This window comes from Corylus avellana, chromosome ca5 (assembly GCF_901000735.1).
Source record: "Corylus avellana chromosome ca5, CavTom2PMs-1.0".
Taxonomy (NCBI): domain Eukaryota; kingdom Viridiplantae; phylum Streptophyta; class Magnoliopsida; order Fagales; family Betulaceae; genus Corylus; species Corylus avellana.
In genome coordinates this window covers 1,410,227-1,424,240 of record NC_081545.1, presented here as the reverse complement: position 1 = coordinate 1,424,240, position 14,014 = coordinate 1,410,227, and the positions used below count along the sequence as shown (strand labels likewise).

The window sequence follows — 14,014 nt, the reverse complement described above, 5'->3', positions numbered from 1 at the left end:
ACTCAGAACGGACAACGGCATGGAATTTTGTGATGGTGAATTTAATAAATTCTGCAAGGATGAAGGCATCGCTAGACATCGCACAGTTAGTCATACTCCACAGCAAAATGGGGTTGCTGAGCGGATGAACAGGACTCTCTTGGAGAGAACGCGTTGCTTACTTTCAAATGCCGGGTTGTCTAAAGATTTTTGGGCTGAGGCAGTCAATACTGCTTGTTATTTGGTCAACCGTTCTCCATCAACAGCCATTGATTGTAAAACTCCTTATGAGGTATGGTCTGGTACTCCTGCTGATTATTCATTTCTAAAAACTTTTGGTTGTCCTGCTTATTGTCATGTGAATGATGGTAAGCTTGAGCCTAGGTCAAAGAAATGTATATTTCTAGGCTATGCGGATGGGGTGAAGGGATATAGATTGTGGTGTTCTGATCCTAAATCACCTAAGTTTATAGTCAGTAGAGATGTTGTATTTGATGAATCTGTCATGCTTCACCCGAGAAAGGAGTCTATTGTTTCTGCAGGAAAGGAGCAGGGTTCTAGCAAGGAGGTGGAGCTTCAGGTGGAGGCTTCACAGAGGGTGCGAGATAACACTCAAGATCAGCCTGTTACAGATGTTCATGATTCCAGTTCTGATGATGATGATCCACAAGAAGAGCAAGAGACCAGTATTGCGGCTAGTAGACAGAGGAGGCAGATTAGGCCACCTCAGAGATATGGCTATGCAGATTTGGTAGCATATGCACTTACTGTGGCAGAGGACACTGCAGTCCAGGAGCCTTCCACTTACTCAGAAGCTTTCACAAGTAGTGAGTCTGCTTAATGGGTTGTTGCCATGAATGAGGAGATTGAGTCTCTTCATAAGAACCAAACATGGGAATTGGTGAAATTGCCTAAAGGTGCTAAAACTGTTGGTTGCAAATGGATCTTCAAGAAAAAGGAAGGAATCCCAGGTGTTGAAGATGCAAGGTTCAAGGCACGTGTGGTAGCAAAGGGCTATAGTCAAAGAGAAGGTATGGACTTCAATGAAGTTTTCTCTCCTGTTGTAAGACATAGTTCTATTCGTGTTTTGCTTGCCATGGTTGCTTTAAATGATTTGGAACTTGAGCAACTTGATGTGAAAACTGCATTTCTGCATGGTGAGCTTGAGGAAACCATTTACATGCATCAGCCAGAAGGAGTCATTGCTGAAGGTAAAGAAGATCATGTTTGTCAGTTGAGGAGGTCGTTGTATGGTTTAAAACAATCTCCAAGACAGTGGTACAAGCGCTTTGACACCTTTATGATCGGACATGGTTACACAAGAAGTAGCTATGACAGCTGTGTGTATTACAGGCAATTGTCTGATGGTTCTTTTGCTTATTTGTTACTCTATGTGGATGACATGCTTATTGCTGCTAAAAGCATGTTGGAGATTAAGAGATTGAAATCTATGTTGAGTGATGAATTTGAAATGAAGGATTTGGGTGCTGCGAAGAAAATCCTTGGTATGGAGATTCACAGGGATAGAAAAGTGGGAAAGTTGTACTTGTCACAGAAAAAGTACATTGAGAAAGTACTTGAACGCTTTGGTATGCATAATTCTAAATCAGTGAGTACTCCACTTGCAGCTCATTTTAGACTCTCAGCAGCGTCAGCACCACAGAGTGAGGAGGAGGAGCAGTTCATGTCACATGTTCCTTACTCCAGTGCAGTTGGAAGCATCATGTATGCTATGGTGTGCACTCGTCCAGATATTTCACAGAGTCAGTGTTGTTAGTCGCTACATGGCGAATCCGGGCAAGGTTCACTGGCAAGTAGTGAAATGGATACTCCGTTATTTACGGGGCACTACAGATGTTGGTTTAGTCTATGATAGAGGCAGTGGTATCAGTTCCAGTGTTACTGGTTATGTTGATTCAGATTATGCTGGTGATTTGGATAAAAGAAGATCTCTGACAGGTTTTGTTTTCACTCTCTCGGGGTGTGCCATTAGTTGGAAAGCGACTTTACAGTCGACGATTGCTTTGTCCACTACAGAGGCAGAGTATATGGCAGCAGCAGAGGCAGTGAAAGAAGCTATTTGGCTCAGAGGTTTGGTTAGTGATCTGGGTTTGCAACAGGATGAGACTGTTGTATTTTGTGATAGCCAGAGCGCAATACATTTGACCAAAAATCAAATGTATCATGAGAGGACCAAACACATTGATGTCAGATATCATTTTCTTCGGGAGGTCGTGACATAAGGTGATATCATAGTGAAGAAAATTGCTACGATGGAAAATCCAGCGGACATGTTGACGAAGCCACTTCCGATCCTCAAGTTCAAGCATTGCTTGGGCTTGATTGGTGTTTGTAGTTTGTAATTACCCTTAGGGGTGTTGGAGGAGACGTCTTGAGGATATTTGTGTTGAAGACTTAATGAAATTCAAGTCAAGGTGGAGATTGGTCAGATTATGTGACTTGAATTTTCATAAACCTTACCGTGGGCCCCACAATAGTATGGCATCCCATACTTGTTGACTTGTTTTTTTTCTCTCCCGCACGTCTCTCTCTGCTCTCCATTGATTGAGCTTCTTCTAGAAGCTTTGTGAAAAGGCTTTGTTTGTTGTTTTATTTTGAAGCCATTCGGTCAAGAAGAGAAGCAACAACTTTAGCAAGAAAAAGAGAGAAAGAAGAAAAGAAAAAAACTGCCAAGAGAGAGAGAAAGACTTGTGTGCTGTAGAGAAAAAGAGATACACCATTTTTCTTCATTTTGATCTCACTTTTGGAGTGCTGAAATGCTTAGAGAATTTTAGAGAATATTTTTCTCTTTTGTATCTAATTCTCTTTTGAGTGAGATTGAGGTGTATTGGGGCTTTTGGGTTTGAGTGGTTTTGTTTGTACTACTCTTTGTACTCCACTCTTTTGTTAGTGAATTTCTCCTGGATCGTCTCCGCCAGTGGATGTAGGCTTGTTAAGCCGAACCACTTAAATCTTGGTGTCTTGTGTGGTTGTGTTATTTTTCTATTCTGCACTTTTCTACTTCTTTGATGATCTTGGAATTTGCATTTGTCACAACAATTTATATCCTTAACAGAATATGACTTGAGAAACATTCAGATGCAGTAAGACAGCTGCAGTTGTCCACTGCATTTCTTTACAAAAAAAACACACAACAAACCACAACTTTCAAAGAATAAACTGATGAGCGAAAACAGAGTACAGGCTGTTTAGGAATTAAATTACACAATACAAAAATACATCACACAAACAAGTCACTCATAATTTGAAAAAATAGGAATGTTTGAAATTACAGCTCTGGTTTCTTTTATCAACAAATTAAAAAATATTACTAACAAAACTCTTGTTGTTTAACATTTGTTCACCCATGTTGCGCCGCGTGAGATTTTTGTGAACTGTCGTGTCACCTGGGTTTTTAAGAAGTTGTAGTATCAAAGCATTTTTTTTTTCCCTACTTCCACTTCTTTTAATTGAATCTATTAATTAGAATGACTGAACATCAATGGCAATGCAGAGTTCATTTGAGGTGGTACCTGTTAGGTGTGACTTGCCACCCATCACACGTGGGCCCCACTAGTTCTCTACTCCTTTTGGGTTTAGGAGACTTTTGTCCAAGTTTGTTTTGGAGTCATTCTCCTATGTGTAATTGGACTCCTTGTTTGACTTATAGTAGAAGTCCTAGACCAACATGTAAAAGAAGAGTTAAGCTTCTATATAAGAAACAAAGCACAAGGTGAATTTGTGTGTGTGCCAAAAACGTGAAGCACCAAAGGGAGGAGAAAAAAGAGAGAATTTGAGAGAAGGAGATACAAGGGCAGGAAGAGTGTTTTCTTCTTGGTGGTTTTTGGGGGAGCCAAAAACAAGTGATTAGAAGAAAAAGGTGCTGCAAAGTGAGAAGAAAATAGAGATCAGCCGCCATCTGTTCCAGCAAAAGAAGAGTTTGTACATCTGTCTTTTGTATTCTATTTTGGGAATAATCTTTTTTGTGTGATAGTGAGATTTGGGTGTATTGGGGCTTTGGGATCTGAGTGATTTTCTCTCTACTATTCTTGTACTCATCTTTTGATAGTGAATTTTCTCTGGGTCGTCTCCGCCAATGGATGTAGGCTTGTTAAGCCGAACCACTTAAATCTGTGTGTCGTGTGTGATTGCCTAATCTTTGTTATTCGGCATTCTTCTTATTTTTCGCATCTCACGGGTCTTGGGAAATAGGATTAATTTCCTAACAACTGGTATCAGAGCTGTTGGTTCAAGTGGGAGCGATGGCAGGTGAAGAAGGAAAGATGGGAATCGAGAAATTCGACGGCAAAGATTTTGGATTTTGGAAGGTACAGATTGAAGATATTCTTTATGGGAAGGATCTTCATCAACCTCTTTTGGAAGAACAACCCGACGACATGGATGATAGCGAGTGGGCTCTGCTTGATCGTAAAGCCCTAGTAGTTATCAGGTTATCATTGTCAAAATCAGTTGCACACAACGTTGTAAAGGAGAGGACTGCAGCAGGTCTAATGACGACTTTGTCAAGCATGTATGAGAAGCCATCGACTAACAACAAGGTGCATCTGATGAAGAAATTGTTCAACCTAAAGATGGCGGAAGGAGCTTCGGTGGCACATCATCTCAATGAGTTCAACACCATCACAAATCAATTGTCCTCGGTGGAAATTAATTTTGATGATGAGGTTCGTGCGTTGATCGTCTTGGCATCATTACCAAATAGCTGGGAAGCAGTGAGGATGGCTGTGAGTAACTCTGTAGGAAAGAGTAAACTGAGCTATGAAGACGTCAGAGATTTGATTCTTAGTGAAGAGGTTCGCAGAAAAGATGCGGGTGAAGCCTCTTGTTCTGGTGCTGCTTTAAACCTCGAGACTCGGGGCAGAGGACAAGATAGAAACTCTGGTCAAGGCAGATCAAAGTCCAGAAAAGGGAGAAGCAAATTCAGATTCGGCCGACAACCTGAGTGTTGGAACTGTGGCAAGACTGGCCACTACAAGAAGAATTGCAGGGAATTGCGGAAGGAGACTGAGAACGATTATGCAAACGTAGTGACAGAAGAAGTATATGATGCCCTACTTCTTTCTGTTGACAGTCCCCTTGATTCTTGGGTCTTAGACTCAGGAGTATCTTTTCATACGACAGCGATCCGTGAAATTCTCGAAAACTATGTTGGTGGAGATTTTGGGAAGGTGTATTTGGCTGACGGAACGGCGCTGGATGTTGTGGGCTTAGGCGATGTTCGCATTAGAGTTCATAATGACTCGGTATGCAAGCTACAGAAGGTCAGGCATGTTCCGGAGCTAAGGAAGAATCTGATTTCAGTGGGACAGCTTGATGAGGAAGGGCATTCAATTCATTTCCACGGTGGAAAGTGGAAGGTCAGCAAGGGAGCTAGGATTTTGGCTCGTGGTCATAAGACGGGTACTCTCTATATGACCACGAACAGCAAGGATACAGATGCTGTTGTATATACGACTGCTGACTCAAAACTATGGCACTTAAGGCTTGGGCACATGAGCGAGAAAGAGATAAAGGTACTTATGTCAAAAGGGAAACTACTGGGGTTGAAGTCAGTTGATTCTGATTTGTGTAAAGGCTGCATCCTAGGGAAGCAGAAGAAGGTGAGTTTCGCGGAAGTTGGCAAAGCACCTAAGCTTGGAAAGCTGGAGCTGGTACACACGGATTTGTGGGGTCCCGCACCAGTGGCATCTCTTGGAGGCTCGTGGTATTACATCACATTTATTGATGACTCAAGCAGGAAGGTATGGGTTTATTTCTTGAAAAGTAAATCTGATGTATTTGAGACTTTTAAGAAATGGAAGGCCATGGTTGAGACTGAAACGGGCTTGAAGCTCAAGCGTTTGAGATCAGACAATGGAGGAGAATACAAAGACAGGGGGTTTAAACAGTTTTGTGCAGTGAATGGGATTAGAATGGAGAAAACTATCCCGGGAATGCCGCAGCAGAATGGCGTGGCTGAGTGCATGAATAGAACTCTCAATGAGCGTGCTAGGAGTATGAGGTTGCATGCTGGGTTACCAAAGACTTTCTGGGCTGATGCAGTGAGCACTGCTGCATACCTGATAAATAGGGGGTCTTCCGTTCCCCTGAGCAATAGACTACCGGAAGAAGTCTGGAGTGGAAAAGAGGTAAATCTTTCACATCTGAAAGTTTTTGGTTGTGCTTCGTATGTCCATGTTGAGTCTGATGCTATGAGTAAACTAGATGGTAAATCTAGTAAGTGTTTCTTCATTGGATATGGAGATGAGGTCTTCGGTTATCGATTTTGAGATGATCAAAATTGGAAGATCATTAAAAGTCGGAATGTGACTTCTAATGAATGTGCTATGTACAAGGATGGGTCAAGTGCAGAACCTGAAGTTACAAAGCATGAACCGAAGAAGTCTGAGTTTGTTAACTTAGATGAGTTTTTTGAAAGTACAGTGCAGAAAGAGAAACAATTCGTGGAGGTGGAGCTTGATGAACAGTGTTCACTCACGGATGAATGTGATGACAGAGAATCTTCAAGAGACTTACAGCACCGGGAAGAGTCTTATTCTTTAGCAAGAGGCAAAGAGAAACGTGATCGAAAAGCAACAAAGAGGTATGGCTTTGAGGATATGGTTTCTTTTGCTCTGACAACTAGTAGTGGAGATCCATCGTCTGTTCAGGATAGTATGCCGAAAGAGGTGGAGTCACTACAGAGTGGTAAAGCTTGGGAATCGGCAGAATTACCCAAGGGAAAGAAGGCTAAAGGGTGCAGATGGGTTTACAAGAAGAAAGAGTCATCGGATAAAGCTGTATGGTCGACGGGGCTGATAGGGAGGCATGGTGTTATGTCTAAACCAAGTCCTATGCTCAAGTTCAAGAGGCACTTGGACTTGAGTGACACTTGTGGAGTGTGATTGCCCTTAGGGGCTGAGGCAGAGACATCTGGAGGAGACACGTTTTGGTAGACTTGATGGGATTCAAGTCAAGGTGGAGATTGTTAGGTGTGACTTGCCACCCATCACACGTGGGCCCCACTAGTTCTCTACTCCTTTTGGGTTTAGGAGACTTTTGTCCAAGTTTGTTTTGGAGTCATTCTCCTATGTGTAATTGGACTCCTTGTTTGACTTATAGTAGAAGTCCTAGACCAACATGTAAAAGGAGAGTTAAGCTTCTATATAAGGAACAAAGCACAAGGTGAATTTGTGTGTGTGCCAAAAACGTGAAGCACCAAAGGGAGGAGAAAAAAGAGAGAATTTGAGAGAAGGAGATACAAGGGCAGCAAGAGTGTTTTCTTCTTGGTGGTTTTTGGGGGAGCCAAAAACAAGTGATTAGAAGAAAAAGGTGCTGCAAAGTGAAAAGAAAATAGAGATCAGCCGCCATCCGTTCCAGCAAAAGAAGAGTTTGTACATCTGTCTTTTGTATTCTATTTTGGGAAAAATCTTTCTTGTGTGATAGTGAGATTTGGGTGTATTGGGGCTTTGGGATCTGAGTGATTTTCTCTCTACTATTCTTGTACTCATCTTTTGATAGTGAATTTTCTCTGGGTCGTCTCCGCCAGTGGATGTAGGCTTGTTAAGCCGAACCACTTAAATCTGTGTGTCGTGTGTGATTGCCTAATCTTTGTTATTCCGCATTCTTCTTATTTTTCGCATCTCACGGGTCTTGGAAAATAGGATTAATTTCCTAACAGTACCTGAATATAAAACTATATTGAAAATTAGGATCAAGGTGTGTACGTCCAAGTGGTAATTCTTATCCAATGTCAAAAGAAACACATAATTTTTTTCTTCATATAAAAAATGGTTAGCTATATTCCTTTTGCAGCTAGCATCAATCAAACTTAACACAATTTAGTCCTTCTTTTTCCCCCATGTTTTATTTTTTTGGGGGATAGTCAAAGCTGAAATAGAATGAACTTTTGTTTGAACAAAGTCTGAAGACACATCGAAAATGTGTTTGCTTGAACATAGAGTGATACAAATTAGGAAGACCTGAACAAAACAAACAAGCCATGCATGTGGGTAGAAATGGTTGTATTTTTTTCTGTATGGTTTTGTTGTTCTTGGATTGGGATGGTTTTGGTGGGCATTTCTTGTTTTCTGTATTTCTTTTGGAAGGAAGGTTCCTGATTGGATATACCATGTGATTGTAAACGCAAATACAACCAAATATTCTAGGGATTACTTCTGACATGGGCACCTTTTTACCCAGTACAATTTTTTTTTTCCCAGGATTTCAAATGCAAGGTAAATAGCACGATGGATGTGTAAAATTTTGCTCATGAACTAAAAGATAAAGCATTGAAACAAGAAACCATCTAAAGAATGTAAAGAAACAACAAATAATGTATTCAGAACCTGTAATTTGAGATGCCATTAGAATTTCTATATCAAATGCAAGAGGGTGGAAACCTCTGGATAAGTAATGCAATCTATATATAAAAGATCCCACCAAAGCATTTTACATACGAACATCTTAATGCCACACTAATCCAAAGTACTACACCAAAACAATAATGAAAAAGGAAAGAAACACATTACACACAGAGAAATAAGATTAAAAGTAGAAAACACCGGTCTAATAATACATAAATTGCTTTGGAAAGGTATCTTGCACAAACTATTTTATTTAATTTCTGCGTCTCCTCCCACTCACTGGCCTTATTCGTAGGGTCTTCATTAACCAATCATGTTTCCTTGCGATCACTATTGGCCCAATTATTACTCCAACAACAAATCCAAATACATATCCAATCACAACTATTTTCCAACCAAATTCAAATGGTGATCCAATGTCTTGACTTTCTTGAAAGATTGAAGGGTGAGAAGGTGGCTCATTAGAATTCTCACATTTCCTTGTCAATGGTCTTCCACACAATCCTGGATTCCCCTGAAATGATTTGTTTTCAAATGTATCGAATTGCCTCCCTTGTGGTATAGGTCCCATGAGATTGTTACGGGAAACATTGAGGAATCCTAAGAAAGTAAGTTGTGTTAATTGTTGTGGAATCTCCCCTGATAATTTATTATGAGAAAGATCCAATGCTTCCAACTCTGTAAGATTTCCTAAAGAGGATGGGATGTGACCAATAAGAGCATTATTAGAAAGATTGAGCAATTGAGCTCCCTTTAAATTTCCAATAGATTCAGGTATCTCTCCAACAAATTTATTGCTTGAGAAATCAATGGCTATGAGCAATTCTTGGACCTTCTCGTAGAACAAATTATTGCCTTTGTTTGTCATCATCATAGAGTAACTATAAGCCTGGAGCCAATAGGAATACCCAAAACCTTTTTGCTTTTGAAAGTCTGAGTATTCTTGAATATATGTTGACAGATGCACATTCTCAAAACTTTTGGCCTTCCAATTTTCAAGAAGTCTCAATGGTAGCTTTCCCATAAAATCATTGTGGGAGATGTCAAGGATTCGCAAGTTGGGAAACTTAAAATAGGTTTGAGGTGTCCCCATTGAACCATTGAATTTGTTTGACCGTAAAATAAGGACCTCTAAATTTGGAAGATGTCCCAACCAAAATGGAAATCTACCAATGAATTGGTTATCATTAAGATCAAGGACCCTGAGCCATGTACACTTGGCCAGCAATCTCGGTAAATGCCCTTGGAATTTGTTTTGACTGAAATTTATTATCCTCAATTGGCCTCCTCCTAACCAAGTCTCTGGAATGCTTCCTTGAAATTTGTTTCTTCGCAAATCAAGTACTGATAGTGAAGCACCAAAGTTGTCTAAGCAGTGCGGAAGTGAACCACTTAAGTTGTTATTTGCCAAATCAAGGACTTGAAGAAAAATCAAAGTGCAAAACAATTTCGGAACATTTCCAGTCAATGAATTATTTGAAATATCGAAATGCGAAGTGGAGACTGGTGGAATAGGAAGTGATCCTTGGAGCAAGTTTGACTCAAGATCAAGAACTTGTAGACTCGCAGTGGTTTTGTTCCACATCCATTCTGGGACTTGGCCATGAATCTTGTTGTTGGAGAGGTTTAAAAACACCAATTCATCTTGGTCTCTAAGAAAATTTGGAAATTTGCTCAAGTTGCACGAAGAAAATCCTAAAACTTGAAACTTTTGAAGAGTTGCATTGGCTCTGGTTTCTTCAGTAAGTAAAGAAAATTGATTACCAGAAATATCCAATGCAATTAAATGCTTGAGCTTAACAAACTCGGCAAACTCCACAACGCCGTTAAGGTAGTTCTCAGAAAGATAAAGAACTTGAAGATTCTTGAAGTTGAAGACCGAGTTCGAAATTTGACCATGAAGTTTGTTGGCTGAAAGGTCCAAGAAAAATAATTGTGTGAGGTTCATAGGCCCAAAAGTAACTGGGCCAATTAACTCATTGTTGCTCAAGCTAATGGCTTCCAATTGTGTCTGATTTATAAGCCCAAAATGCAATTCACCACTCAAAAGGTTGTCCTCTAGATAAACAAGGTTCAATTGTGGCAAGTTTACAAGCTTAGAAGGAATTGGACCAGTCAATTTATTGAAGGAAATGTCTAAAAAATTGAGTTGAACAAGGTTTTCAAGTGAAGGCGGGATGTTACCCACGAAAGCGTTATTTGAAAGCTCAAGATGATTGAGTTTAGAGAGGTTGCCAAATGAAGACGGGAGGTTACCCACGAAAGAGTTTCTTGCAAGGCTAAGGTCAACGAGTTTAGTAAGGTTACCTAGTGAAGATGGAATGGACCCCGAAAAATTGCATTCAAACAATAGCAACACTGTGAGTAAGCCAAGGTTTCCCATGGAAGCGGGTAGCTCACCAGTGAAACTTGTGCCTGCCAGATTCAATGCTTCAAGCGGACCACTCCATGTAAAGTCAGGCAAATAACCGATGAGGCCTTCATTGTCAATTACAGAAAGAACTCGCAAATTTGATAGCTTAAAGATGCCTATTGGAAATTCCCCGTGCAAACCACATCCACCAAGAGAGAGGGATGTCAAAGAAGACAAATTTGCCAAAATATTAGGCACCGTAGAGCTAATGTTCACCCAACTCAAATCAAGCTTTTGTAGGTGGGTCAAATTTCCGACTAGGCTTCTTAGGCTAGGATTTTTGAGTTCCAATTGGGGATATCCAAGAGTGGGGGTGCCATACAATTCGAGGGATGACAAGTGTGACAATTGTGAAATTTCTAACGGAATTTGACCAGAAAAGTTAGACGCAGAGAGACTGAGATGTGTTAGTCTTGAAAGATTGCGTACCTGGGGTGGAATACGAGAGTAGTTAAAGTCATTGAAGGCAAGGTTAAGCCTTTGGAGGTGAACAAGACGGAAAAGGCTGCTGGTGGAGTTAATAGAACCATATAAACAGCTGAAACTGAGGTCCAGCCCAATTACATGACCCGTATCCTCGTCGCACTCCACCCCATCCCATGAGCAGCAGTCACTTTTGTCTCCTTCTGTCCAAGACCCAACCTTTTGACAATCATGAGTATAATCAGATGAAAAACTATAAAACGTCGATTTCAATGATGCAGATTTATCGATGATAAAGCTTTGCTTGAATTGCAGCAAGGCAGAGCTCTCATCATGATGGCACAGGGGTTGCGTAAAAGGAGAAGATTGACCAACTATAAGATGTAACCGTGAAAGTAAGAAAAGCAAGGCCATGAAAATGAAGAGAGAAAGCGAGAAACCCATTGTGTTATGTCACTGTTGGATATGCTTGGTAAATGGTAATGAAGCTCATAATAAGGAGAGAGCTTTAATTTATAGGCTCGATTTCGCTTTCGCACAAGCAGATAGAGAAACACTAGTGTAAAAAGTAACAAGATTGTGCACTTAATATGAAAGCTCGGCAGTGTTAGTGAATATTAGGAGATTTGATTTCATTGTAATTAACTGTAATTTCTTATAATCAGATTTGATTATCATCAAATTTGATTGATTTGATTGTATTTAGATTTAATGGTTTTAATCAAATTATTTTGATTTGATTATCAAACTTATTTACCCCAATTTTCCTATAAATAAGAGTATCATATATTGTGAAAGATTATTTAATAAGACCTTAATGTAGTCTTACGGGCTTTATTTATGTAAAAAATTTTGTGTCTCATTTATTTTATTTCTGTAATTTATTTACATTTCATTATAAATTTCTGCATGGTATCAGAGCTACCGGTTTATACCAATGTTCAATCCAAATGGTCATGTGAAGTCTTTTATTCCTTTTATTGTATTTCTCTTTTTTAAAAAAAAAAAAAAATCCTATCTGATGCAGCGCCGTGGGAGAATCTTGAGCCCATGATAGTCCTCTATTTGCTGTGATTCCCTTTTTCTTGTGTTTGGTCACTGTTTATGTTGTGCATCTTAAATGCAAGGTTTTTTTTTTTTTTTTGAGAAAAAAAATATATAAAAAAGGAAAAAATCAACAGTGGTCCCGGCAACTTTTGCTGCTTCGGGTGACCAATTCCACCTAGCTTCACCGGCAATGTAACAGCTTCTCACTGCCACACCGCCTCCTGTCACGGACGGCGTCGGGTTCCACCACTCATAGCCAGGTTTGATCTCTCTTCCGCCGATCTTTGCCGCACCTAGCCGCAGATCCGCTAACCCCGGTCGCCGAACCAAATCCAGCCACCGTCTACCTCATCTCATGGCCAGATCTGCACTGTGAACCTTCGTGCCGCCCAGAACCTCCGCGTCTCCCCTGCATGCCGCGACCATTGTCTTCTCCACCATCCTGTCCGGCAAGGCGAGCAGTCCACCATCGCAGCCCACTCCGATCGATGACCCATAGCACCAGATGGCAAGAGATCGTTTTCTAGGAGTCTCATTTTGTGGTTCATTGAGGAGAAGCAGTGTGTTTGGTTACGGTGTTTGTTTTAGTCCTATTTCAGTGCACAGATATTCTTGTTCTAGTTTTAGGAATATGTTATCTTGGTTTAGGTTTTTAAACCTAGATGTGTTTGGTTACGGAATTAAAATAATTCTTATCCCAGTTTAATGTACTATGCGAACAAGATATTCTTTAAAAAAAATTAAAATTAAAATTTAAAATTTAAAATTTAAAAATTTTAAAAAAAAAAAGTGAAACTGAGAAAAATAAAATAAAATAAAAGAGGCGAAGGTGCCCATCCTTTGCCCATAATTGACTTATTTTTGCTCGGCCTTCGTGGTATTGATTAAAACTTAGGCCATTTTAGCCTACAGTTGGCTTTTACTTTAGCCCAAAGTTGGCTTTCATCTCAGCCTAAAGTTGGCTTTCACGTCAGCCCAAAGTTGGTTATCCTTTTGCCCACTTTAGCCCACAGTTGGCTCTTATTTCAGCCCAAAGTTGGCTCTCTTTTTTGGCCTGGCTTTCTTTTGTATTGGTATTTAAAGCACAAAAAAAAAAAAAAATCAAACTCAAGGTTTCAAGATCTTTCACCTTGAGTTTAAAGGGGGATGTTAGAGAATATTAGGATATTTGATTTCATTGTAATTAATTGTAATCTCCTATAATTAGATTTGATTATCATCAAATCTGATTGATTTGATTGTATTTAGATTTGATGGTAATCAAATTATTTTGATTTGATTACCAAACTTATTTACCCCAATTTTGCTATAAATAGGAGTATCATGTATTGTAAAAGACCATTTAATAAGACCTTAATGTAATCATATGGGCTTTATCTATAGATGTAGGTCATTGACCGAATTACATAAAAAATTTTTAGTCTCATTTATTTTATTTTCACAATTTATTTATATTTCATTATAAATTTCTTCAGGCAGCCGCAGTGGACACAAAGTCTCACTTGAAGTCGAGTGTCAGGGGATATTAGATCACAAGCAATGAGCAGTCTCAGTTCCAGTGGTAAGTCACGCATTTACGTGGCGTTTCACACTCTTGTCCGGTGGAGACTTTGAGTCGTGATTGGGAGCACGCCTGGCGTGCTTCAACAGTGAAGCACGCCAGGCACAAAATTTTTTTTTTTTTTTTTCAAAAAAATTAAAATAATAAAATAATAAAAAAAAAAAAATTTTGTGCCTGGCGTGCATCACTGTTGATGCACGCCAGGCGTGGTCAATATCTTTACCC

General features: G+C 39.8%; 2 protein-coding genes across 2 annotated transcripts; both read right to left on the bottom strand.

The window, feature by feature from the left end:
* Window positions 1-8,424: 8,424 nt before the first annotated feature.
* LOC132183396 (putative receptor like protein 25) lies at window positions 8,425-9,423 on the bottom strand. The gene has a single exon (XM_059596825.1). The coding sequence runs from the start codon at window positions 9,367-9,369 to the stop codon at window positions 8,599-8,601; it is 771 nt and encodes a 256-aa protein (XP_059452808.1). The 5' UTR covers window positions 9,370-9,423; the 3' UTR covers window positions 8,425-8,598.
* A 115-nt stretch (window positions 9,424-9,538) lies between these two features.
* Window positions 9,539-11,625, bottom strand: LOC132180651 (receptor-like protein 7). Its single transcript, XM_059593544.1, has 2 exons — window positions 9,766-11,625; window positions 9,539-9,673 (listed from the first exon to the last, which is right to left on the bottom strand). Exons 1-2 carry the CDS (start codon window positions 11,623-11,625, stop codon window positions 9,539-9,541), a joined length of 1,995 nt encoding a protein of 664 aa, XP_059449527.1.
* Window positions 11,626-14,014: the final 2,389 nt, after the last annotated feature.

Coding starts and splice junctions, on each gene's coding strand:
- LOC132183396 (XM_059596825.1), bottom strand. CDS start 9,369: ATGGGAAAGCTACCATTGAGACTTCTTGAAAATTGGAAGGCCAAAAGT.
- LOC132180651 (XM_059593544.1), bottom strand. CDS start 11,625: ATGGGTTTCTCGCTTTCTCTCTTCATTTTCATGGCCTTGCTTTTCTTA. Junction 9,674..9,765: donor GCACTTTGATTTTTCTTCAA/GTCCTTGATTTG, acceptor TGATTTGCGAAG/AAACAAATTTCAAGGAAGCA.